This window comes from Rutilus rutilus (assembly GCF_951802725.1).
Source record: "Rutilus rutilus genome assembly, chromosome: 22".
Lineage (NCBI taxonomy): Eukaryota > Metazoa > Chordata > Actinopteri > Cypriniformes > Leuciscidae > Rutilus > Rutilus rutilus.
In genome coordinates, this window is record NC_140227.1 from 17,110,179 (window position 1) to 17,135,990 (window position 25,812).

At 35.7% G+C, this 25,812-nt stretch overlaps 1 protein-coding gene across 2 annotated transcripts; it reads right to left on the minus strand.

Annotated features, from left to right (window-relative positions):
- Positions 1 to 493: 493 nt before the first annotated feature.
- On the minus strand, positions 494 to 25,812 carry prkcdb (protein kinase C, delta b). Of its 2 annotated transcripts, none has more exons than XM_084394607.1 (16): positions 25,675 to 25,812; positions 15,116 to 15,242; positions 14,316 to 14,582; positions 12,365 to 12,530; positions 9,108 to 9,139; positions 8,738 to 8,823; positions 7,232 to 7,361; positions 7,002 to 7,102; positions 6,703 to 6,784; positions 5,894 to 6,024; positions 5,645 to 5,818; positions 4,372 to 4,463; positions 4,160 to 4,222; positions 3,173 to 3,500; positions 2,899 to 3,027; positions 494 to 1,605 (listed from the first exon to the last, which is right to left on the minus strand). In XM_084394607.1, the coding sequence occupies exons 2-16, from the start codon at positions 15,222 to 15,224 to the stop codon at positions 1,447 to 1,449; spliced, it is 2,049 nt and encodes a 682-aa protein (XP_084250733.1). In that variant the 5' UTR covers positions 15,225 to 15,242; positions 25,675 to 25,812; the 3' UTR covers positions 494 to 1,446. The 2 variants fall into 2 exon arrangements, with proteins under 2 accessions (XP_084250733.1, XP_084250734.1); XM_084394608.1 differs by lacking the exon at positions 25,675 to 25,812 and adding an exon at positions 25,280 to 25,530.

Here is a 25,812-nt window from a genome sequence, read left to right on the forward strand (position 1 = left end):
CGTAGTTGGCACCTCTGTTGGGGTATAAAATACATCAACAGCTTTTTTTTTTTAGACACATTAGCATCAAAAGTAAACTTTAGTCACGCACATAACCGGTGGATCTGAATTTGCTGAAATGCTCCGGATCTTTAGGTCAAAAGAGGCTTAACATGCAGTTTAAAGCCATATCCGCTAGATGGCAGTAACTTCAATCCTTTCGAATTAGTTTAAGCGGCTGTGATGGTCGCTGATGATGATGGCTCAGCACAAAGTACACTGAACAAACTCCTTGTCACTTCCTTAGAAAAAATGATCAAAACAATACGTTTTTGAACCTAAATTAAAATGCAATATCCTTAAACCGTTGTTTATTCATTCATTTTGAGTAACCGCGGTAGCGACAGACAGTTCATCATATTTTATGTCAGTAACATTTTAGCAGAAGCTGTTACTATGGTAAAACTTTATAATGGACGAAGCTGTCACAAACGCAACACGACAAAAGTCAAAATGAAAGTTGAGGAAACCTTTAATGGTGTTGAGTTCTGAGGAGTAAATTCGGTTAAAAAAAGACAGCATTTATTACCTCCAGTAACAGCAACAGTTGAGAACAATATACATATAGTTATGTACAGTATCATACTTTATTAAAATACCAACATTAAATAACAGTATATTTATACTCTCACTTTCTCAGGAGATGTATATCCTCCACCTATCAATATTCTGTACCAACTATTACAGTACCATAAAAGTAAACCTATGCATGAACAAGATGTCTAGCAGGACATTAATATTTCTAAAGTTTTCAAAGTGCAGAGGTTTAAGGTTCACCTACACGAGACTTCCGTTATTTATACATCCATAGTGAAAAAAAAACACCATTTTGTGTAGGCTACACACAGCAGAGCTTATGCCAGCTCATGCTGGGAAAATCAGCATCTTAAAATTACACTGTAAAACTTGTTTCAGATCAACAAGAAAGGATAGATACAAAAAAAGGCCAAATCATCCCACAAATGAACCTTAGTATGAGAGTCTCTGTTTAACAATGAAACGTTGTATGAGGGCGAACAAGGAGGATTCAAGAGTGTTAAAAAGGCCACTATTCAATCAAATTGCAAAGTCCCAGCATATTAGTCTACAATATACAGTCCCTTTCTCTCAAGGTCCCTTTTTGTCAAGTTGTGTATATGCGTGTCTGATAGTAAGGGGATTATTTAATCCCATGAACATATACATTTCTATGTTAGGGATATTACAATAACAAATATAGTACATGATTAAAAGAAGTTCTTTTGATTTGAAGTTTTGATCATTTGATTAGCAAAGACATAAATACACCATTATCTATTTGGACCATCCAGAAAGTATAACAAGTGTAACACTGGTTGAACTCCTGGCTCCTGTATGCCATTTTTGATTTCGAGAGGGGCAGGTTTAGAGAATCCTGGCCAGAATGTCTCATTTCTCCAGAATGGTGTCCATTTTGGGGTTAATGAAAGAGAAGCCATTAAAGACAGCCTGGTCCATAGAGTCAATCAGGTTCTTGTCGCATTGAGAGAGACGAGGCTTCTCGCTGAGGAACTCCCGGTCAAAGTTGCTACAGTCATTGGGCGATTTCTACAAGTAGAGGAAGAGAGATAGCAGAAGTCACTTTTAAGACTGTTAATGGGGTTTTGAACGCAAAGTTTCTATGGGGAACGCACAACATTTGAGAGAACTCAAAAGCATTTCCACCATCATGTCCCTATAGGGGCTCCATATATTAGTATTCCGGAGACAGGAATAGTAGGAATAATAGTATGACTAGGCAGTTCAAGTTTCTGAATACCAAATATGCATTGTTGACGTGTACTGTAAATGTGGCAATCTGCAGTATGACATCAGTAGTAAAGTTTTCCACTTGAACTGGGGAGGAAGTTTTGCTTTCTGAAAGTTACAGTATTTTTTTCCATTGTAAATCCAACTCTTATCTCAACAGATTAGGGAAAATCTGATTCCTCATGACCTCTTTATAAGAGATTTCCTGTTATTGTAATGTCGTCATAAGATCACAGATAAGGCATAGGTTTTTAGTTTATCATTAACTGTAGTTTTCAGCCATGAAACTACACTAGCTAAACATTTATGAAAGATATTTCATTTGTTCAGTACATTCCTTCAACATATGCAATAAGCTGTTAAACACACATTTGAAAATGAATCATGCATGTAGGTGAAACCTCTCTTTAATAACCCTCATAGCAGTGTTATTTAAGTATTGTTTAAATACTATTATTTTTATATTTTATTTCAAGTTTTAGCCATTTTGTTTTATGCTTTAAATATTTCTATTTTAGTCAGTTACAGTAGTGGCCAAAAGTGATGTCCGGCCAAGTAAAATTGACATCTTTACTCTTTAAAAAATATATATTATTAAAAATGTGTAAAAGATTTTGTAAGCATATTGCGTAGTTGTGCTTAGAGTCAATTGTTTTATTTGTGATAACGCAACAGAAAATGCAAATTTGTGCCGACATAATATTTGGCCAGGCTGTCATACTAAGAAATTATGAACACATGAAAAAACAAAATAACAAACAAAATATTAATATAAGAGAGAGAGAGAGAGAGAGAGAGAGAGTGTGTGTGTGAGTGAGTGAGTGAGTGAGAGAGAGTGTGAGTGAGAGAGAGAGTGAGAGAGAGAGTGAGAGAGTGAGTGAGTGAGTGAGTGAGTGAGTGAGTGAGTGAGTGAGAGAGAGAGAGAGAGAGAGAGAGAGAGAGAGAGAGAGAGAGAGAGAGAAAACGATTTCGTTTTAGCTATCAATAACAACACTGGCTTATAGAAATGAATAATCTATAACCTGGCTGATCTGTCAGAGTTATGTCACATTTTGAGGAGCAAATAGTCTAATAATCAAATCAGACTCTTACCACTTTTGGCTTGAACGGTGGAGACACCTCTCGTTTCTCCAGTGCAGGCCAGTTGATTGTCTTGAAGAAGGCATGTCCACGGACATTTCCCACAACACCAAGCCGTCGGGTTGGATCCCGCTCAAATAACTGTGAAAATGTAAAAGGCACAGATTAAAATTTTGAGAACATAAACTTCCTCCAAGAGTGGCAGGCCAGTACAAGTAAGTAAATGATTCTATAAAGCATCAATACTGACAGCGTTCATCAAGATAAATCAGTGGGTCAGACTCACTTTCTCCATCAGGTCTTTGGCCTCCTTGGTAATCCATCGTGGGTAGTGAGGTACATCCATGCGGATCGACTCAAACAGCTCGTCCTCATCATCACCCTGGAACGGCGACTGGCCAATCAGCATCTCGTAGAGCAGCACGCCGAATGACCACCAGTCCACAGAGAAACTGTATTTCTGTCCCAGCAGGATCTCGGGAGCAATGTAATCTGGTGTGCCACAGAACGTGGTAGCTCTGTTTTCTCCAATTATGTTCTCTTTGCACATCCCAAAGTCTGCAATCTTAATATGTCCATCCTTGTCCAGCATCACATTGTCCAACTTTAAATCTCTGATTAAGAAAAAAAAAAAAAAAACATGAAGTCCATATGAGAGTTTTAAGTTATATGGTTCAAAAGTTTGAGGTCGGTATTTTTGAAAGAATTCTCTTATGCTCACCAAGGTTGTATTTATTTGATTAAAAGTACAGTAAAAACAGAGATATTGTAAAATATTTTATTTTCAAAAATACCTATTTTCAATTTTAATCGATTTTAGAATGCAATTTATTTCTGTGATGGTAAAGCCGAATTTTCAGCATCATTACTCCAGTCTTCAGTGTCGCATGATCCTTCAGAAATCATTCTAATATTCTGATTTCACAGTTGTGCTTAATAATATTTTTGTGGAAACCATGATACATATTTGCAGGATTCTATGATGAATAGAACATTTATTTGGAATAGAAATCTTTTGTAAGATTAGAAATGTTTTTACTGTCACTTTAAAATAATTTAATGCATCATTGTGCATGTAAAAGTATTACTTTCCTAAAAATCTTACCGAACTCACTGAAAATATAAACAATATATGTGTGTGTGTGTATGTATGTATGTATGTATGTGTAAATGTGTGTGTGTGTCTCTGTGTTTGTGTGTGTGTATATATATATTTGGGAGCATCTCTTTGAGAGAATCCACAGTCATCAGACCACAGGAACATTCATCTCACCTGTATATAATGCCTTTAGAGTGGAGGTACTGTAGTCCACAGATGATTTCAGCAGAATAGAACCTGGGACAGAAAACAGATTTGAGCAAAACACTTGCTGATGTTTAACAACAAAAATTATATATATATATTTCTTGATTATGAAAAATAAATATGCTACAGTAAATGTTTAAATGTTTGGAGATCATTTATTCAGAACGCATGTCACTCACGTGGCTCTGTACAAATCAAAACGCCCCTTATCCTGAATGTGGAACATCAGATCTCCTCCATTCAGATACTCCATCACAAAGAATAAGTGCTCCTATTGATAAACATACAGATCAGCATCATTATTGAGAGACAGTGGATTGTGACAATATATTGACCACAACACATAATTCTAAAGCAAATTATCTTGGTTAGATATTTGTGTGAGCCTGTGTGAGCCAAAAAACTGACTGCGACGCATTTTCACACAGAAGTCTTTTGTGTAATTCCCCTCCATACATTCCCATCTTGCACAGACACACAGATTCCAATCAGCTCATGGCTACACCATCATAAGCTCCCAAACAGAACATGTTATTTAAAACATTCATGTGTTCCAACATTCCATGCCATTCTCATAATGTTCCAACCAACGTCAAACCCATTGTCCTTCACACATGCCAAGCAGGCTGACATGTTGATAGACATGGAAACATAGCAAGTGTAATGAGGCGAACTAGTTCTTCAGCATGCTTTACGGGAATGATAACAGCATTGTTCTTGTAAATGCTTTACTGTAACCTTGATTTATGTCATTCATTTGACAGAAAGAGATTTCACTTTGTTGGACTGCATTCCATATGCCTAAGTATCTCTAATTCATTTGAATTTTTAGCACTTCTAAAATAATAATAAAACCTAATACAGTCTTCTAGATTATCACTGCAACAATATTTAACAATATTCATTATTTATAGACTGCCAATGAAAAGTTCAGGGTTGGTAAGATTTTTTTTATATTTTTGAAATTAAATATTTTATGCTCACCAAGGCTGCATTTATTTTTATGAAAAACACAGTAAAAGCAGTTATATTGTGAACTACTTTATATATAACTGTTTTCTATTTGAATATATTTTTAAATGTAATTTATTCTGTGATGGCAAAGGTGAATTTTCAGCATCATTACTCCAGTCTTCAGTGTCACATGATCTTTCAGAAATCACTCTAATATGATGATTTGCTGCTCAAGAAATTATCAATTTATTATTATAAATTTGAAAACAGTTGTTTTCTGAAACTGACATAAAAAAAAAAAAAAAAAAAATCAGGATTCTTTGATGAATGGAAATTTCAAAAGAACAGCATTTTTTTGAAAAATAAATCATTGTAAATATCTTTACTGTCACTTTTGATTAATTTAATGCATCCTCGCTGAATAAAAGTAATTTCTTACTGACCCAAACTTTTGAATGGTGTTGTACGTATAACATTATTATTTGGAAGAACACTCACCTTCGACTGAAAGGTGCAGTAGAGGTGTGTAAGAAAGGGGTTTTCCCAGGCTAACGCCAACACTCTTTTTTCCACCATCGTGCACTCCACGTCATCGTCCATAAGCACAACATCTTTCTTCAGGGCCTTTACGGCAAAATATTCCCCCTTTCCTTTAAGCTCAGCCAGCATCACCTAACATGGGAACTGTTTACAGACTGGACTTCATAATAATTCAATGCAGAAATCTGTACACTGTGTGTTTCTTACCTTTCCAAAGCTGCCTTTTCCCAGTACCTTATGGAACACGAAGTTGCTCATGGAGACGCGGGACGGGATGTTGGAGCTGGGAGGGGCAGGGGTCGTTTCATCCCATAGTTTTCCATACTGAGAGGCCTCCGCTAACACAAATATACCAATGTCCACACATTAATTAACACAAAACAGGGTTATAAAAGTGAAATAAAACAAAAACAAAAACCATAAAAAACATTTCCGTTGTTTGAAACAAAATAATTGTTAACTGAAAAAATTAAAACATTAAAAAACTAAACTTATTTAATTTCAGCTAGATGCCAAAGCAACATTTCTTATTTTATTTACTTATTGTAATAAAATAACTCCATCTTTTAAATATTTTTTAAAAGACTTTATAAAGAATACAAATTATGAATAAAAAATATAGAATTATCTCAATGATACTAGAACACTGTAACATTATCATTTTCAACGGATTTCATGTTTCTCTTAAGATTCTGCACCCACAGAAAGTGAATTTGAGAAGTGACTTCAAATCCACTAAAAATCACAATGACACAAGCTTGATAAAAGCCATTGCAAAATTGGCACAGAAAAGACATTAGAGCTGAGAAAAACTTAATGTGCAGATGTCACAGTTAGATATTTTCTAATTAAATTAAATGTATGAATTTTTTTAATGTGACATAATGGTTTGAATACGTTTTGGAGCCACTGTCTATTTAATTAAAATCAAAGCTGATCTAAATGTATAATATAAATGTACCAAAGCTAAAGGGGAGCAAAAATGCAGCAGAGAATATGCAGTAATGGAAACTCACCACTAGGGTCCCCTGGCATTTTTTTCTCAATGGCTTGATAGATTCCAATATCCGTGGGATCTGAACGCTTTGTGGAAGATTTCTAAACACAATAAATGAAAATAGTAAGAATGACAGATTTTGTCTACTTTATTTCTGGGAGTTTGTTACATACTAATAATACAGAGAACATGACTCAGTATGCCAAACATAATTCCACACATGAAAATTCAACACAACCCCCAAAAAATAATCTTTTAGGTTTATAAAATGCAAATGTTATTGCAGATGCCCTGAAAACAAGCCAGGGAATCACTTACCAGGCTGACTTGAGTCAAAGCCTCAGCCAGGAGCTTCTGGTTGATTCCGCAGAGATTGGCAACCTTGCTCTGGCATTTATGATGGATGTTCATGCTACATTCTGAACAGAGAGAGTTAGTGGCATTAGATATTAAAAACAGAGAAAGTGACAAATAAAGAAAAAAGACATTGCAAAAGAAACGGGAAAACAGGTGAGAGACAACCACCAATAAAACAAAATCTTCCTTACCTTCACATTTGAGGCCTTGTCTGACCATTCCCCACAGCAGACTCCCACAGTGGTCGCAGAAGGTCGGGCTCATGTAGTTATGGGTCTTGAAGCGATGTGGCATGTCAATCTTAAAGCGCTCCTTCTGAAACTGCAGACGTACCAAGAACCCATCAGCACCAGACTGAATCGAAATGCTTGTGGGCAGAGATGCAACATCTAAAATGCCTCATGAATCATGATAGCCCTTCATTGCCTCATGGACCCCAGAACTGCCCACTGGGACTAATGTAATCAAAGACTCCGGACAAAAGTATTGCTAAAAAACTTTTGTTAGTCTCCATGCCGAGATGTTAAGCATGATCAATTGATTATAATAAGAAGGCAAAATGGGCTGTTTATGAGTTTAGTGACCCTGACACAGACATATTTGCAACATGGCAACTCTGCTCTTATAATGTCATGAGCTTCTATTGATTGATAGACTCTGATCCCTGCTCTGTTCATTATTGGAATTGGTAGCAGAAGGACCAGCCCTTCTGGTGAATGGTTAAAATTTGACCATTAGACCCAAAACAGTTAAGCAGGCATCAGAGAGGTACATACTTTATGATATTTACAGTGCAAAGCCATAAAAATAATCATATATTATAATATTTATTTACAAAAGAAATAACAAGGGGGGGGGGGGGGGGGGGGGTTCAAGGACTACAATCAAGAGATCTCACTAATAAAACAATATCTTTATTATCTTTCAAACTCTAAAAAGGTAAATTTATAGATAAATATAAACAAATGGTACAAATAAAGTGCAGCACATGCAAAGCATGCAAAGACTGTGGTAACTTTAACCACTGAAAGGATACTATCGCTTTCCTTAATTAAACTGATGTTTTATTCATTAATATATGATTGACTTGAATGAAAGCTGTATCATATAATTGGATATTTATTTGAGCAATGTCATGCTCATAGACATGCAAAATGGATCTATATCTATATCAGACAATTAACCTTGCACAAAAAGGTTGTTATATAGGTTGCATGTATACTGTCTTTCAACAATTTAAACACTAAGTACTTTATCATGAATATGGCTGTTTTCAAGGTTTTTACAGGACTTACATGTCAAAAAGTCAAATTCAAGTACTTCAAGCACATTGTACGAACCCTGATAAAATAATCATTATTGATGTACAAAGTGACATTATACATTCTATATATGCAGAGTCATTTATCATAGAAACTATGATATCTTATGAAATATATATGAAACTATATATCTTACTAATCCCAAACTTTAAACCGATATATATATATATATATATATATATATAAATAAATTAACTTAATATTGCATCAATAGTAAGTTTTGTTTTGCTAAATATTGCTTTCATACTTTATTTGAATTAAATTTTTTATAAAAATAGCTTTTAGATCAATTAACAACTGGCGGACCCCCTACAGAACTGCTTCGGACCCTCTCATGGTGATGGACCCCTTGTTGGAGAGGACTCTAATGCTTACCACTGTATCTCGACTGTTGGTTGCTGTTCCTGTGCATCTCCCAATGATCTTATCAATGCACTTCTTGTGAATGGCCGCATTGCATTCTAGAAAAGAGCAAGGGGTAATGTGTTCAAATTACCTTCTGATTAATCTAATGGTACAAAATATCTTATTAAAAACAGATTTCAAAAGAGTCCATTATGTTAATTCCGCACAGGAGGATGATTTATGTGCCACACAGAAAGAAAAAAAACTTGTCAGAATGCAATATTATATGACTGATTTCGTTGGTCAAGGAACAAATCTACTATTATGTGTGCTGTGTGTTCTTACAAAGAAACAGATGGGAGTGTCTACAATAGATCAAGAAAGCTGTAAAGATACTTACGCCTACATTTGTAGCCCTGCTTGTTGAGACCCCTAGAATGCAAAAGAAATTAAAATAATGAAAAATGTTGGATTATTGATATTTCTACACAGCAGGTGATAATAGACTGTTAGTATATAAATGGTGTACATTTGAAACTCTTATCAGGGAGACTTTGGATAAATGACTCTCCAACACAAATACATTTATATACACAGCGTGAACAAAGCACTAACGCAATCTGTCTCAGGCTGCACAGGAAGGAGACAGCCCAAGGGACTCTGCTGAGGCGGCTGAAATATCAGAGGAAGGTCCAAGTGCGCTTGCGCAAACAAACACAGATGCTGTCCAATACTATGACTTACAAACACACACACCAAGATTATTGCTGCCAGACGCTTCTGGCTACTTACAGATATTACTTTCTTATGCCTACATGAGATACAATTTTAAATCATTTAAAGATTTCTAATAGGGATGAAATAATATTTTCTAATTGTTTAATGTTAGTCATGCAGTGACTGGCTATTTTTAATGCGGGTTTTTTTTCCCAAAGTGACTTATCTCGCTGGATCCCATCTCCCTGGACTAACCTGTTATAGTACGCCAATTAGAGGACTATGAGTCACTTTGACTGAGAAGTACATTGCTTAAGGGCACATCAGTGCTGCATTGTAATCTCAGTAATTCTCTAGTTTCTGGGTCATTTCTATTTGGTATCGAACCTGCAAACTTTGCTTTCGCAGTCTTGATCACAAACCACTGCTGTTACTAATACTTGGAACCAGGACTAGGGGCATCGCAAGACCCTTTTTACTGGGGCATGAGACCCAGTGAAATACGGCTGTGCCCTAGTAAAATATTACTACTAATAATAAAATAATAATAATAATGTGTTACATTTATATAGTGCTTTTCTGGGTATTCAAAGTGCTTAATAAATCCTTACATGTAAAATGGAGATTACCGTACACCAAACTGAGAATTGTTTTCTCTAATATTTCTTCTAATATTGTTTTCTCTAATTGTTTTCTCGCAATCAAGTCATGTTTGTTTTCTATCAGCTGTTTAGAATCAGAACCAGTATAGTGATGGCAGATGTGAATGAATCACTCTTTTATTCTAATTGGTCAAATGGGTTTGCCAGGTCTTGTTCAGGATTCAGTTTGATTCATTCAAATGCAGAACCTGATTTCACCAAGTGCAACATATTTGTTGATCCTGGAACAACATTCCAATCAACCAATCAGATTCAAGGGACAAGTTTAACACAATTTAAATCAAGTTTAGGCTTACAAGCTTCTACATCAGTGTTTTTCACCTATCATTTCCCTCTGATCGCAGGGATAACTTTTAAGTAGGGATAGGTTCAGGATAGGGATATGTTTAGGACTACATTTTGGGACAGAAATGTTGTTCCAGAATCAACAAAATATGTTGATGCCTAAAGCCTAGTTCACACTACATGATTTTAAGCCCGATTTAAGCCCGATTTGCAAATCGTTGAGCTCGCCGACAGGTCGGGGTGTTATCGCGTGCAAATCGCGGGGGATTAGCGGGCGATGAACGCTCGCCAATCTGTTAGTATGAAAGAGCCAACAACACATCAAAGACGCTCGCAGACGCCTCGCAGACGCGTCGCCGAGCCCAGAAAAATATCTAGCATGCTAGATATCCAGAGCTGTCGGCCGACTCAACCTCACTGATGTCATGAACTTCAGCCAATCAGAGCAAGGCATGGGTTGAGGTCACCGGGTAAATACGCGGTTTTCAAAGACACAATGCTTAATCATAAAACAGATATAACACTACAATGTCCAGCAATCTATTTAAATAGTACATTGATTGGGTTTAAGTGGTCGTTCAGTAAGGCCTATTATATGTTGATCCGACGAAATTAAGCGTGTATTTAAGTGGTCCAGGGGTACAATTTTTGCCACGCGTGTCAGAGGTTCTGGGTTCTAATCCGCACTCATATAGTTTATTTTTTTTTCTCATCAAAACCGATTATGTTTTTCAGTGGTTGTATATCAGGCAGGGACACTTTTTTTGGTGTGTTTTTTGTTTTCTAATTGCACCGGAACCGAGTCTCTCCACAACGGATTGAAGTGCACGTCTGAGTGAAAGGCTGTGCGCGAGCCAGAAACAAACAGTATCCATGCCACTGATCGCAGCGGCAACGAGCACTTTGATCAGTTGATTTAAAAAACCCCACATATTTCAGCGCTAGATCGCGTCTTATTTAAAAAAAGAACGAAATGAATGCTCTGCTAGTAAACTGAAGATGTTCTGTTTATTTGTATTGGTACATTCGTGCCGCGAGATGTTTCAATAGTGGTGGGGACAATATCGACCTTAGAAAATAGTGGTGGGGACATGTCCCACCCATCCCACCCGCAAATTACGCCTATGGTTGGGTGACAGAGTTGTTGTCAACTCCTGTAGTGTGTTACCTCCTGTTGCGGATCAATCACGTTGTGTCGTGTGGTGTGAACAGCTCAACAACTTGAACACTCCTGATTTCACAGAGAGCAAGTCATGTAGTGTGAACCGCACAGTTCAGCCTGACGTTTTAAAGTCATGTAGTGTGAACTAGGCTTAACCCGACACAGTCAGGACGTGCCATTCAGACAGTTCACTTACGCACGGAATCGCTTCTATATTATATATATTTTATAAGACAGAAAACAAAAATAGCGCTGGTGAGGTGAATATAGGAAACAAAACTTGCACATGTTATCTATCATTTGTCAACTCGAATGACTCATACAGCACATGAATGACTTGGTATTACGGTAAAGACCATTTATATCCAAACCAATAATAATTAATAAAAACAAAAAAAGTATTAAATATGGGCACACGTTTTATACAGATGGAAAGCTAGAAACACCCCTGATGTGGGCATGATACCTTAAAAAAAATATACATTAAAATATATGGACATTAAAATATATGTAGAGGGATCATTTCTAGGGACCAATCCAGAATATCATATTTAATATTATAAGACTTGGGCTCTTTTAAATTAGGCAACTACTTATAAATGCCCTAGCAAACACATAGCAATGCACTAAAAAAAAGAAACCCTTGCATCCACCTAAAAAAAATGGTGGCGATGAATGGCGACAAATGTATTCTCTAGTTAACTCTAGTTATTAAATATATTTCACTGTTACTGTGTGTACAAGCTATTAGATGTGGGATGATTACTGTGCAATAAAAGTGCATCTGTAACACCATTTGTTTTTCTTTAATTCATTTATTTATTTACTCACCACACAAACTCCCTGCAGACCGAGCAGAAGGTGGGCTGTTTGAAGAAGGTGGCTGTGAACTCGTGGTTCTTGATGAAGTGAACCTTGGCCTGTTTGATGGCTCCTCTCCTTCGGTTTATTGTGAGGAGGCCATCTTCCTCTTTCATGGTCATTGAGGACTTTGATTCTGTGAAGCAGGTCAAAACAGGGTCTTTTGAAATAGACAACTCTCTCTGTTCTGAATTAAAATGAGCTTTACTTGCATATTAAAATGACAATACATAGCTATATGATATTTTACCAGAAAATGAAAATTGTCATAATCTATTTACTGTTATGTTGTTTAAAACTCATTTGATTTTCTTTTAAACTCATTTTGTGAAAAAAAAAGAGAGAAAAAAAAGGAATAAAAAGAAATTGTAAATGGCACCGTGCTAAATAAAAAATGAATTTTTGGAATAAATGTCCTTTAAATGGGATATTTATTAATAACTTATGCCTAAACACTAACCTCACTGGCTTTTGGATACTAAATATGTGGTACATAAAGATAATTCTGTTTATGATGCCTTCAGCATTTTAATAGATTACTATCACCTCATTTCCTGCTGAGAGTTGGAAACAAAACTCTCACGGGTTGAGATTGATGGTTTTGCCCTCAGGCACAGTGCCAGAGTGTATGACACAATTATTGTTTTAAAGACAAGTAAAAAGACAAGTCTTTCCAAAATATCACTGTGAAAATATGTTATTACAGTACAGTAACAACCAGTTGTATATTTTGAGATATAATAAGCAAATATGCTATAATGTTTAAAAAAAAGAAAAAGAAAATTAGATGCCAGAAAAAGGAGAGAAGGAAGAATGAAAAAAAAAAATACCAGCATGAAACCATGAGTAAGACAGCATGAGTAAGCAAAGACAGGACAGATACCAGCTGACAGGACTAAGCTGATATCTGAGGGTGGTGAGATAATGGAAAAAAAGACTGAATTTAAAGAAAGAGGGGAAAGCCACAGTGGAACAAAGGGAAACAAAGGGAGGAGATGCTACTAACAGAAATAGTCACAAGGCTTCTATGGGTTTCAAATTAGGGTTTTAAAAATGTTAGTCTTTGCCCATCAGGGCAGAGCTTGATTCAGAAAAAGATCATTTGGTTTATGCAAGTCATCTTAAATTAAAATATATAAATATGGAGGTTTGGAAGAGATTTTCTTTGGTTCAAAAGTTTGGGGTCAGTATGTTGTTGTTGTTTTTTTTAAAGAAATTAAAGGTGCTCTTGGACGTTGGGTGACATCACTTCTTGTTGACGTTTAAAGTATTGTCAAACAAAACGGAGGCTAGCTCGATCCTCCTCCGCGCAATAACTTCTTCTTCTTGTCGGTTATTGGCTGGAACAGTTTGTTATGTTTCGTGGTGCGGGTTAGCCCAGTTTGTTTTTGTTGACGTTTGTGGAGCTTGTGGTGTCTGCAGAGACTGCAGGTTTTTTTACAGTGTGTTCAGGGGACAGGTAGCTAGCGGATAGTGAGGAGATGTTTGCTGTATGTGACAAAAAATGTTTAAAAAGGTCTAAAAAACGTGTGACATCGCTTAGAGCACCTTTAATACGTTTATTCAATAAGGATGCATTAAATTGATCAAAAGTGAGAGTAAATACATTTATTAAGTTACAAAAATTAAATGTATAACGGTTTCAAAAAAGTAGGCAGTACAACTGTTTTCAGCATTGATAATAATAAGAATTATTATATTAGATTCAAATAAGCATATTAGAATTTCTGAAGGCTCATGTGACAATTAAGACTGAAAATAGTTTAAAATTGTAATAATATTCCACAAGATCACTGTTTTTACTGTATTATTGATCAAATAAACGCAGCCATTGTTAGCATAAGAGACTTCTTTCAAAAACTTGTAAAAAATCCCCAAACTTTTGAACGTTGTATACAAGTTTATGTTTACATGTACCCACCTAGGTCTGCATCCTCCAAAAAGAACTGGACAGACATCATCACCTTCCCAGAAGGCTGCAGGTCCACCCAGAACTCCGCACGACCATTGCCTTTTTTGCAGCGCTCGGCAATGACAGAGACCCCGACCGTGGCCTCCGACAGAGCCTCCTCTGCTGTTTTCATCAGGACCACCTGTATGACACGGCCCTCGTAGATGTGTGCGTCAAATGGGGATTTCCATGCAGGGTACATGGTGGGCTTCCTCTGGACCAGCGTCTTCCCTCGCTCTGGGTGGACAAAGAGAGGAAGAAATGCAAATGAAATAATGATGCCTCTAGAGTTGTGCAACGATTAAACGTGATAAATCGCATCCAACATAAAAGTTTGTGTTTACATAATTTATGTGTGTGTACTGTGTATAATTATTTTGTATATATAAATACACACACATGCATGTATATATTTGATAAATAAATAAATAAATAAATAAATAAATATATTATATATATATATATATATATATATATACACTATTTAAATTTATTTTTTATAATTTATATATATTTAAATATAAATATTTTATAAATAAATAAAAAAAAATCTAAAATATATACATGCATGCCTATACACAGTACACACAAATATATTATGTGAACACAGACTTTTATTTTGGATGCTATTAATCACGATTAATCGTTATACAGCCCTTCTAAGATTCCACATTTTAGCCAAATTCTGTATATCTTGAGAAGAAGACAATCCCATAAGGTGAATTTTACCTTGCAGAAAGCATTATGCTCTGTTTGAAAGCCTCACTGACCTGTGCTGAGCGATTCCTTCATTTTGATGGCACAGAACGGTTGCTCTGTCATAGGAGGAAGGTCTCCCAGGTTAAATTCATTGAAGGCAATCCGCAGGAACGGAGCCATGGTGAGAGATCACTGTGCCTAAAAACAAAAGAAAGAAAATTGATAAAGATCAGAGGTTGTATGAAACCTCAACCTACCAAACTGGCAGGCAGTTCTCACCCAGAGAAATTGTTTTTTCCCCCCTCACAATTAGCAGAAACATCACTTGCTCTGACAAGAAACACTTGATATGATATATAAGGCAGTATTTCTTAGAAGATGAGCAAAATATGATTTGTGTGAAGTAGATATGTGTGAGAAGAAAAGGGAAGTGAGTTATACTGAGTGATCAGTTCATCCTTCCTGATATACAGTACCAGTCAAAAGTTTGGAAACACTACTATTTTTAATGCTTTTGCAAGAAGTCTCTTATGCTCATCAAGCCTGCAGTTAAAAAAAACAAAAAAAAAAACAGTAATATTATGAAATATTATTACAATTTAAAATAATGGTTCTCTTTTTTAATATACTTTAAAATGTAATTTATTTTTGTGATGCAAAGCTGAATTTTCATCAGCAAGTACTCCCGTCTTTGGTGTCTTATGATCCTTCAGAAATCATTCTAATATGATGATTTGATACTCAGTTATTATCAATGATGGAAACAGTTGTGCTGTTTAATATATTTTTTTGGAATACTTTTTTCAGGATTCATTGATGAGTAAAACGTTAACAGCATTTATTCATAAAAACAGCATTTATTCAAAATAAAAACATTTCTAACAATATAAATCGTTACCATCACCTTTTATCAATTTAACGCATTCTTGTTGAATTAAAGTACTAATTTCTTAAAAAAAAAATAGTTATTGTTCCCAAACTTTTGAACGGTAGTGTATATTGTTACAAAAGATTTCTATTCTAAATAAATACAGTTCTTTTTAACTTTTTATTCATCAAATAATCCTGAAAAAAGTATCTCAGGTTATAAAAAAATATTAAGCAGCACAACTGTTTCCAACATTGATCATAAATCAGCATATTAGAATGATTTCTGAAGGATCATAAGACACCAAAGACTGGAGTACTTGCTGATGAAAATTCAGCTTTGCATCACAAAAATAAATTACATTTTAAAGTATATTAAAAAAGAGAACCATTATTTTAAATTGTAATAATATTTCATAATATTACTGTTTTTTTTGTTTTTGTTTTTGTTTTTTTAACTGCAGGCTTGATGAGCATAAGAGACTTCTTTCAAAAGCATTAAAAAATAGTAGTGTTTCCAAACTTTTGACTGGTACTGTACACTGGAGAAATTATGAAATTCATGCACATTTTTTAAATCTGTTATGCTGAGAATGTAATTTGTAATGAAAAATTCTGAATTAGAAAAATAAAAAACAGAAGCACTTTCATTGGCCTCGGATGTTTGGATTTTAGACCAAAAACGGTGGTTTGTACATACAAGTATACTACTCTTCAAAGGTTTGGGTTGATAAGACTAATATGGTTTTTGAAAGAAGTCCCTTATCCTCACTAACGCTGCATTTATTTGATAAAAAAAATACAGTAAAAACAGAAATTTTGTGAAATATTATTACAAATTTAAAATATCTTTTTTCTATTTTAATATGTTTTAAAATGTAATTTATTCCTGTGATGACAAAGCTGAATTTTCAGCATCTAACTCCAGTCTTCAGTGTCACATGATCCTTCAGAAATCATTCTAATATGCTGATTTGCTGCTTAAGAAACACGTATTATTATAATCAATGTTGAAAACACACAAGTTGTGCTTCTTAATATTTTTTTGTGTACACTATGATACATTTTTTCAGTAACCTATGATACATTTTTACATTCCTTGATGAATAGAACATAAAAAATTCAATCATTTATTTGGCATAACAATCTTTTATAACATTTTAAATGTCTTCACTGTCACTTGTGATCAATTAAATGCATCTTTGCTGAATAAAAAATATAAATAGCTTTAAAACAATGGTAGTAAACCATTATTTTCCTTGACATCTATAACAAGAACTGTTCATAAATGCCTCAAAATGTGAAATTTCAGCCTTGTTGCTTCAACTTCCTATAGTAAAACTGTGTGAAATATCCTCTTTTCCGATAGTTCTTGCATCACACTCGCTGCGGAGTGCGGATGACCAGCTAGTTTTGTTTTCCTAATAAGCACAATGGAAGAGTAGAACCTAAATAATTTGTTATTTTTCATAGCCACAAAATTACATCATTTTCCAATCCCAGCCCCTCAGTTAGGACCAGATTCCTGCTGGTATTACTGTTCACACAACGGCTTCACAGAGCTTTGCCAGGATTCTGGGACACAATTGGCCCTTTACTTGGTTTCACAAAATAATCACGGGGATTAAGGGCTTAAATATACACAGCACACACACAAACACAATGGAAAAAAAAGTGAGTGAAAAATAAAAATGACAAAAGTTCCGTTTTGTATATAGTTATCTGGCACAATAACTTATTAATCTTGTACTTATTTCAATAGATTTATGTAATTTATGCAGCTGTGGGAAATTATCAAACAAACAGATTAATGTTTTGAAAGCACCACAGAGCCACAGTTTTTACAGTTTTCAGGAAAATCAACCTACAATTGACTTTCTGGTCTGTTATTGCTTATTATTAAGTACAAAAAACACACACTTCAGCTTAAAATACTGATAGACCAACTTTCTGTGGATAGTTTTGCCCCATAATCGCCTAAGAGACAAAATGTCAAGTAGGTGAAGTGGGACCATTTGTAATAACACCCACGATGGAGAGACTTAACGAGATGTTGCTCAATGGTTGATTTGCTGATCTGTCACACTTAGATCAAAAGTGTTGAAACCATTCAGACGAGTGACTTGTTTACATCTGCAGGGAGGGAAACCAGAAACTTAAGTCTGTGTATGTAGTATCACCACAAAATGACAGAGGACATTTTATGTAGGTTTCTCAATACGTTTCTACGGTTGAATCTATTTTTATTTAAGCTTAAAGTAATCAATCAATACATAAAATATACATGTCCCAACAAAAAATACAGAAGGTTTCATTGTGAAGATCTTTTTAGATGTGTTATATTACGATATAATGCTCTGAAACACTTGGTGCCCCAAAGCTTAGAAATTGCATGCCCTAAAAAAAATGTCCCAAAATGGATGTTATTGGACTAATCTGTGTCACACACAGTATTAAATAATGATACAGAGAGAGTAGATTTAGATAATTGCTGAAGGTTGTGACAGAGCCTTGCTCCACAAATGATATAATACATGAATTACATCATCATAAAATGGTAAATTGAGTAATTGTAACCAGCTGTAAAAGCTCCCACACAAAACTCTCAAGTATAGAGGGGAAAAACCTGGCAATATTTGTTTTTATCACCATTATTTTTCATGGTGATGATGTGTTATATACTCAAACATGTACATCTATAATAGAGAGAGTGAGAAAGATCAAAAAAAATAATCTGGGACCACACACACACACTCAAATGCATATTATGACAAAAATGCATTAATATCAGCTAATAAAACACTTACTCAGTCAAACATAAACCTCTTACACTCAAAGGCATATGACTACAAAAAAAAAATTTTCCCTGGAGAGAGTGGAAAAAATGAGCCCATCCAGCAAGGGAGGGGATGGAGAGAAAATGAGGAAAAAGTAGAAAGGGGGGATGGAAGAAAGAAAGCATTGAGTGGCATACTGGAAGTTTAATGTGCTTTAAAGTTTAAAAATCCAGACTCTTACACCATTCATATACTTGACTGACAGCCTTACTCTATTCACCACTCAATCAACATGTCATTATGACAAGGTTTTACGTCATCAATATTAATGTGAAAAGTGTGCTAGTCTCAACAGACAGTGTGTGTGTGTGTGTGTGTGTGTGTGTATCTTTTCAGTAGCCTGGTTCCCTTAGCGGTCTATTAATCTGTCAAGAGAGGTCACCTCCATCGCACCCAGATCGGTTGCTGCTTAATTAACACACTCTGGAATGCGTATAGTATAGGCTACGTGTCTTAATGTGTGCATGGCACTACTTTTAACTCTTATGATGCTAAAACTGGCAAACCACCAGCGTGTTAAACAAATGGAGTAATGTGCTCAAATTGCACAAATGTGTGCGGGTGAAGAAGGATGTGGAACAGACATGATATCCTCACTGATAGGCAACACTTCTTCTTCAAGAACGCACAAAAATGAAGGCCAAAGCAGCTAATGATACACTTACTCAGTAAAGTCATGGCCACAATATCTATATGTACTGTCTCTATATGGCATGTGTGGGGCCATATGAAGTAGATGTGAAGTGTGTCAGTAGCTGTTTTAATCCACCTCCAACAAAAACTGGACTAACCGGCAAGACCAATCGCATCGCACAGCATCTCAAATGTTGGTTTGAGCCAAATGCCTGAGTCAAAGTCTGATATCAAAATAATTCGGTTTAATACCCACCCAGAAGCGTCTCACATGATTGCATTCCCAAACACCAGGAATCCGAATGCAAGAAAACATGACAGAGTTTATTGAGTTTTGTTTCTGTGCTCTGAGATGCAAGTCATGATGTAAGAAAAGATCCATCAATTTTTATTACAGATATTTCACGGCAATTTCCCAGGAAGTGACAATTTTGTTCTCAAGAACACAAGAAACAGTGCAAATGTTTTATGCAATATTCCAATTTTGCGCATAATTTGCATTTGCTACTTGGATGTAAAACACAGCTTTTCCCCATGTTAAATCCTTTCTTCAATCCCAGTTTAATGTGCAAAAATTGAACTAAAAAGTTAAGTTTAGCTGATTTCCCCCAAAAATGTAAACAAAAAGTGTCCCATTTCACAAACTTGTTTACTATCTTTTTGTAGTAAAGATAGCGTGAGTATTGTGTTCACACTGAAAAACACAAACTTCCGTGGTGAAGACACCTAACAAATGTGAGAAAGCTGAAAGTGAAAGCTTTATAATTGTCAAATTTATGTTCCAATACTGTAGAACAACACTATAGTGTAATATGTAAAAAGTCATTTTTGGGCACTTTTATTAAACTTGGACTCATGTTAGCCAACATATTTACAGCAAAACAAACAAAAGATGCAGGATTGTATTATTCGTCTGAGCAGCCAGACACAGCAACACTGGCTCAACACTGGAATGTTCAGGAAATGTTAATGCAAAGTTGTACATAAAATCCTTTAATCTTATATTATTCTGCCCACTACGTCCACCATATATTTTTGATCCTCTCTCTCACACACATCATAGCCTAGACTTTTACATTTTATTAGAGTGATATAAAGGTAAACATATTTGGCTCTCACATCTCCATATAGATTGAAAACATTAATTATCTAAATCTTCGCCCTCTATTGCGTTTGACTTTCCCCAAGTTTTATCTATTGGACACTTTTCTTTCTGTGTGGAGCTCACACAGTGTCTGTTGCGAGGATCTCACTCTGTGTGCGGGTGTTTGTGTAGAAGTAATTGGACAGAATTACAGTGTGTGTAGTAGTGCCGGCCCTGTATAAGAGTCTCGCTCTGTTCTCTATCCTGCATCAGACAGCTGCTCTGCTCACCTTTTCTTTTTTTCACCTCCTACAGTCTCCAAATTGTTCTCGCTCAATACGGGAATGGAAGCAAGCACATATATTTCAGATGATTTCACTATAATACAGATCAAATGGAAAACAGGTTGAAACCTATAAATAGATACTTTGCTTTTCTTCCCTATTGCAATGTATAAGTGAAACGGCTTCTCAAACAAGAAAAAATGTAGGGACTTGATTTTGTCCATTGGGAATTGATTGGATCGTTGGCGAAGTCATGGATCGTCATATGAAAGTGGTGAAGAAAAACCGAAAGTTTATAAGAGAAGAACACCCATGTTTCGGAGAACACTGGGAAACCTGTTAGTCCAGATGGTGCGGTTGCATATTTCTAAAAATCACACTTGTGAATATATCTGTATGCATGGGATTACAGTTCATAGCCAGAGTTCAAGGTATCATGCTGCTGTTTGTACTTCGCTAATGTACAGCAAATATAATCCGCCGGGCTCCCAAATTCCCCCTCTGTGCTCAGTCCTCATAATACAGTTAAGAAATGCGAAATCCTTTGTTTGAAGTTAATAAAAATACAATGTTCGCAATCCATTTTACTTCCGGGTCCGGTATATGGGACATTAATGTGAAACTGGATATACAAGAAAATTATTTGGATCATAAAAAATGGTCCCTATATGAAAGGTGATTGGAGGGAAGAAAAATATTGAAAAATAAAACAGCTTGGTGATGATTGGTAAGCTGAAAAGAAAAGTCGTTTTAGATTTTGAGAACCAGATTATGGTTATTAAGATATATTCAGTTTTCTTTTAAGACCAGGAACATACATTAAGAAAGTAAATTGCCTAATTTGATTTCACGTTGACACTAAAACCATTTTAATGTGACAGACAAAAGTAAGATTTTTTAATAAGCCTATAGCTATATATTTTTGAAAGAAATCTCTAATGCTCACCAAGGCTGCATTAATTTAATCAAAAATATAGTAAAACAGTAATATTGTGAAATATTATTTAGTTTAAAAAAATGTTTTCTATTTCAGTATATTTTAAAATACAATTTATTCCTGTGATCATTACTCCAGTCTTCAGTGTAGAAATCATTCTAATATGTCGATTTGATGATTAAGAAACATTTCGTATTATTAACGTTGTAGCCTAAATAGTAGTAATTTTTATATTTAAAATATTTTATTTAAATAGACAGTTCAAAATATTTTTTTTTTACCAACATGCACCAATGAATCATCCACGATAAGACAAGTAATGTCCATTAAAATAGTAAATAGTGTTCATTTTCATTTCATGTTGAATTTAAGGTCAAAATTTGGGACACAAACAGGAACAATAACACATTTGTCATGTTAAAACTTGACAAACCGGTCTTTTTAACAAATACAAATGTGCATTCCCCATTTTTGCGAACAAGTCTAATCACATGTAAATGGTCTGCAGGTGAGTTTAATCAGTTACCGATCAGTGGAATGAAAATACAAAAATTTCATGAGTGTTACATAACCCCAAGCATAGCCTAACCATTTCTTTTTTTTTTACACGTACCGCATGTCACAGGGTTATTGGGTTAAAATAACATGCATCAAGGAAGCGTTTGTGTGCAGAGAGAGTTAGTGCGGGAGAGAAACATGGAGAGCGAGAGATCTGTGACTTCAAGGTCAGATGAGTGCAGAGAGCATGTGACATTAGTTTTAGTGTAGCATTGATTTCTCACCCCTCTCTTCCCTGAGGCTAAGAAACAAGAGACCCTATGCCTCTGTCTTTCCCTCGCCTATAACACACACACACACAAGCACACAATAGTTTGTCAAGGTTAGTGTGGAAAAGCCAATTCCTCTCTGAAACAGGGCTTACTGTGTGACTGCAGGCTTGCTATCAAATGTGTGTGTGCGATATTAGGGCTCAAATCTGCTGAACTGCTCAATGCAGTGTTTTGGACAAGAATTTTGGGCACACACACTCATATATGTGTGTATATTGGCATGTCGACCTAAAGGTGAAGCTGAGCTTGCCCTGTGCAATAAGAGTGGTGTCCATTTCTGCCTTACGCACACTTCACAAAAGCTTCATTAATCCAAGACCAACAGAGAACGGCCTGTGCGCTTGCTCTCTACCATAAAAGCACGCAACAGACCTTTTGTTGCTGTGCGTTCAAAAGCGATACAACAAGACAAAATGAGTAATGACATGCAAAACATATAGAACGCAAACAATACTTTCGGAGTGTTGGGCTCTAAAGCTTTTTACAAAACAGTTGTGTGTTGTATTTGTGTTTGCCAGAGGCACTATGAGGGAAAAACAACTCAAAACAAAGCCGATGATAGATTTGAACTCTACTAATGGTGTTTGCTTGTAAAAGAGCCGTGCGCATATCAGACCGACATAGATGTTGGCAGACGGAGTGACAGCGCACCATCATCACTACTTTCTTCTCTCCTGCAGTTTGGTTGATAAATAATTCAGAGGCGATGCATGTTGTTGATTAAGACCTTTACTAACACATGTGCCTTCCGGCTGAGCACAATGCTGATTTGGTTCACTGTACAGGTTGTGGACGTACAGTAGCGACTGATGACACACAAGCAAGCTTGTGAAAACAAGAAAAACACAAGAGACAAACTACTGGCCTTGGTTAATGTCAAGAACAAAGCACCCAGTGAGTATTTGTAAAAGAGGAAAGAAAAAAAATTGTGCAATACAGTGGCTTGTGTGTGTGTGTGTGTTCTTAAAAAAGGAAAGATCAAAAATTAGAAAAGTCTGTGGTTGTGTCTTGTGGATGCACAATATGTAAAAAAATAAAAATAAATCAGCGTTCACAATATAAGCCTTATTTAAATGATATGTGACCCTGGATAAAAAAAAAACAGTCACAAGTCGCACGGGTATATTTGTGGCAATAGCCAACAATACATTGTATGGGTCAAAATTATAGATTTTTCTTTTATGCCAAAAATCATGAGGATATTAAGTAGAAATCATGATCCATGAAGATATTTTGTACATTTCCTACCGTAAATATATAAAACATTTATTTTTGTGAGTGAATGCAGCACAATCGTGAACATAAATGGACAACTTTAAAGGCCATTTCCTCAATGTTTGGATTTTTTTGCACCCTTAGATTCCAGATTTTCAAATAGTTATCTCAACCAAATATTGTCCTATCCTAACAAACCATACATCAAGGTAAAGCTTATTTATTCAGCTTTCAGGTGATATATAAATCTCGATTTAAAAAAAATTGACACAAAAATTGTTTTGTGGTCCATGGTCACATATATTACGTATGGGTCTGAACTTCCTTTAGAAAACTTCCTTCCTTTCGGTATGAGTTTCTTTCTTCTGTTGAACACAAAAGAAGATATTTTGAAGAATGTTGGTAATCAAACAGTTGACAGCACCCACTGACAACCATAGATGGGTGCCATCAACTGTTTGATTACCAACATTCTTCAAAATATCTTCTTTTGTCTTAAACAGAAGAAAGGAACTCATACAGGTTTGGAACAACATGTGAATGACACGTCAAAACTAATTTGCATGCATTTTAATTAATAAAGCTGCTTTAATATAATATCGGTTATGGACATAATATAAAAATAATTATTGGTTCTTGGTATCAGCCACAATGTCTATTTTGGTGCATGCTTAAAATTATATAAAATATATATATTATTATCTTAATATAACTTATCTATCTATTCTGCAGGTTTAAAAACCACCATGAAAAGTACAGTAGTACACAACAGCTTGCAAATATGGCCTGGATACTGAGTATACCCCATGCAAATACGCAAGTTCTTTGGTACATAATGGAAACAAACAAAGCAAGAGAATGAAAATCTCATAATAAAGCATTTGTCACCACCACATGTCTGTCTCACACATCGAGGCCTACAGATATTCCCCATGTTCTGTTGTTTTTTAAGGGTGGATGGAGAGACTGTGCAGGAACTGCTGTCATACTGAATGGTTTGGTAAATATTGTCACTGAGATAATAGTCTACACTGCTCATTTCGTGGTGGCAATTAATGCTTTAGAAAAATAGATAAAGATGCTTTAGAAAAATTGGCACAGCTAACTTAAAGCTATACCTATAAAGATATAACCAATAGGGTTGATTGTTAAAAGAGACCGATCCAGGTGGGAGGATAAAATATTTTCTCATCAGCCTCTGAAGAACTCGCCAGTCATAGCGGTAACTATGGAAACCACGATTAAGACGCTCCTGGAACGTTGGTCAAAGCGAATCATATGTGTCATGCGAATAATAAACATTGTCGTCAAGACTAGTTAGTTTGTATCTCTCTCTCCGTCTCAAAAAACTTGAAAAACAAGACCGTACAGTAGGCCAACACTTTCTGTTTCCTGACTAAAATAGCCTACATAATAAAATGATCTACATGCTACAGTATGGAGGAGCAGGACCGGGAAAGAGTTGTCAGTCTGGTCTTTCTACAGTTTATATGTTTACAAAACTTTAAGGCAGCGCATTCTATGAAACACTGTCGAAAAGTAACTTACAGCGGCTGCTGCTGCTTCCGCGTATCTGGAGAGCGTAGCCAAGTGAAGTCGGATAAAAAAAAACCTGAATGTTTGAAATGCCCTTAAAAGAGCTTGAATGTTTAAGAACACACGATATCAAACATTTATAGGACCTCCTGTCCAAAAAAGGCTCGATAATCTCTCGTTACCAAGTGTCTACAATTGTTTCCATTAACTCATAATGGATTTGTTGGAAATGTGTCGTTAGATGCTCGCGGCGACCGAGAGACAAACGTCGAAAATGCGGCGAAATCTATTGGTTGTTGGTGGACAACGTGGACGTTTCATGTTATAGATGTCTGTCATTTGATGGGCGGATTTTAAAACGCCTACAAAACGCGCAAAAAGTGAAAAGTTGTAAGCAGAAAACTTACCAACTTCAGTGTCCGAGAGGTTTTGATAATTCGTCTCTTATCCTCACTGCTGCTGTGTAAGTTGAGAGCAGAATGAGCAACGCGGCGTGTTTGAGGAAGTATTTACCCGCTCACTGAGCCTGTCTGGGGTTGACAATA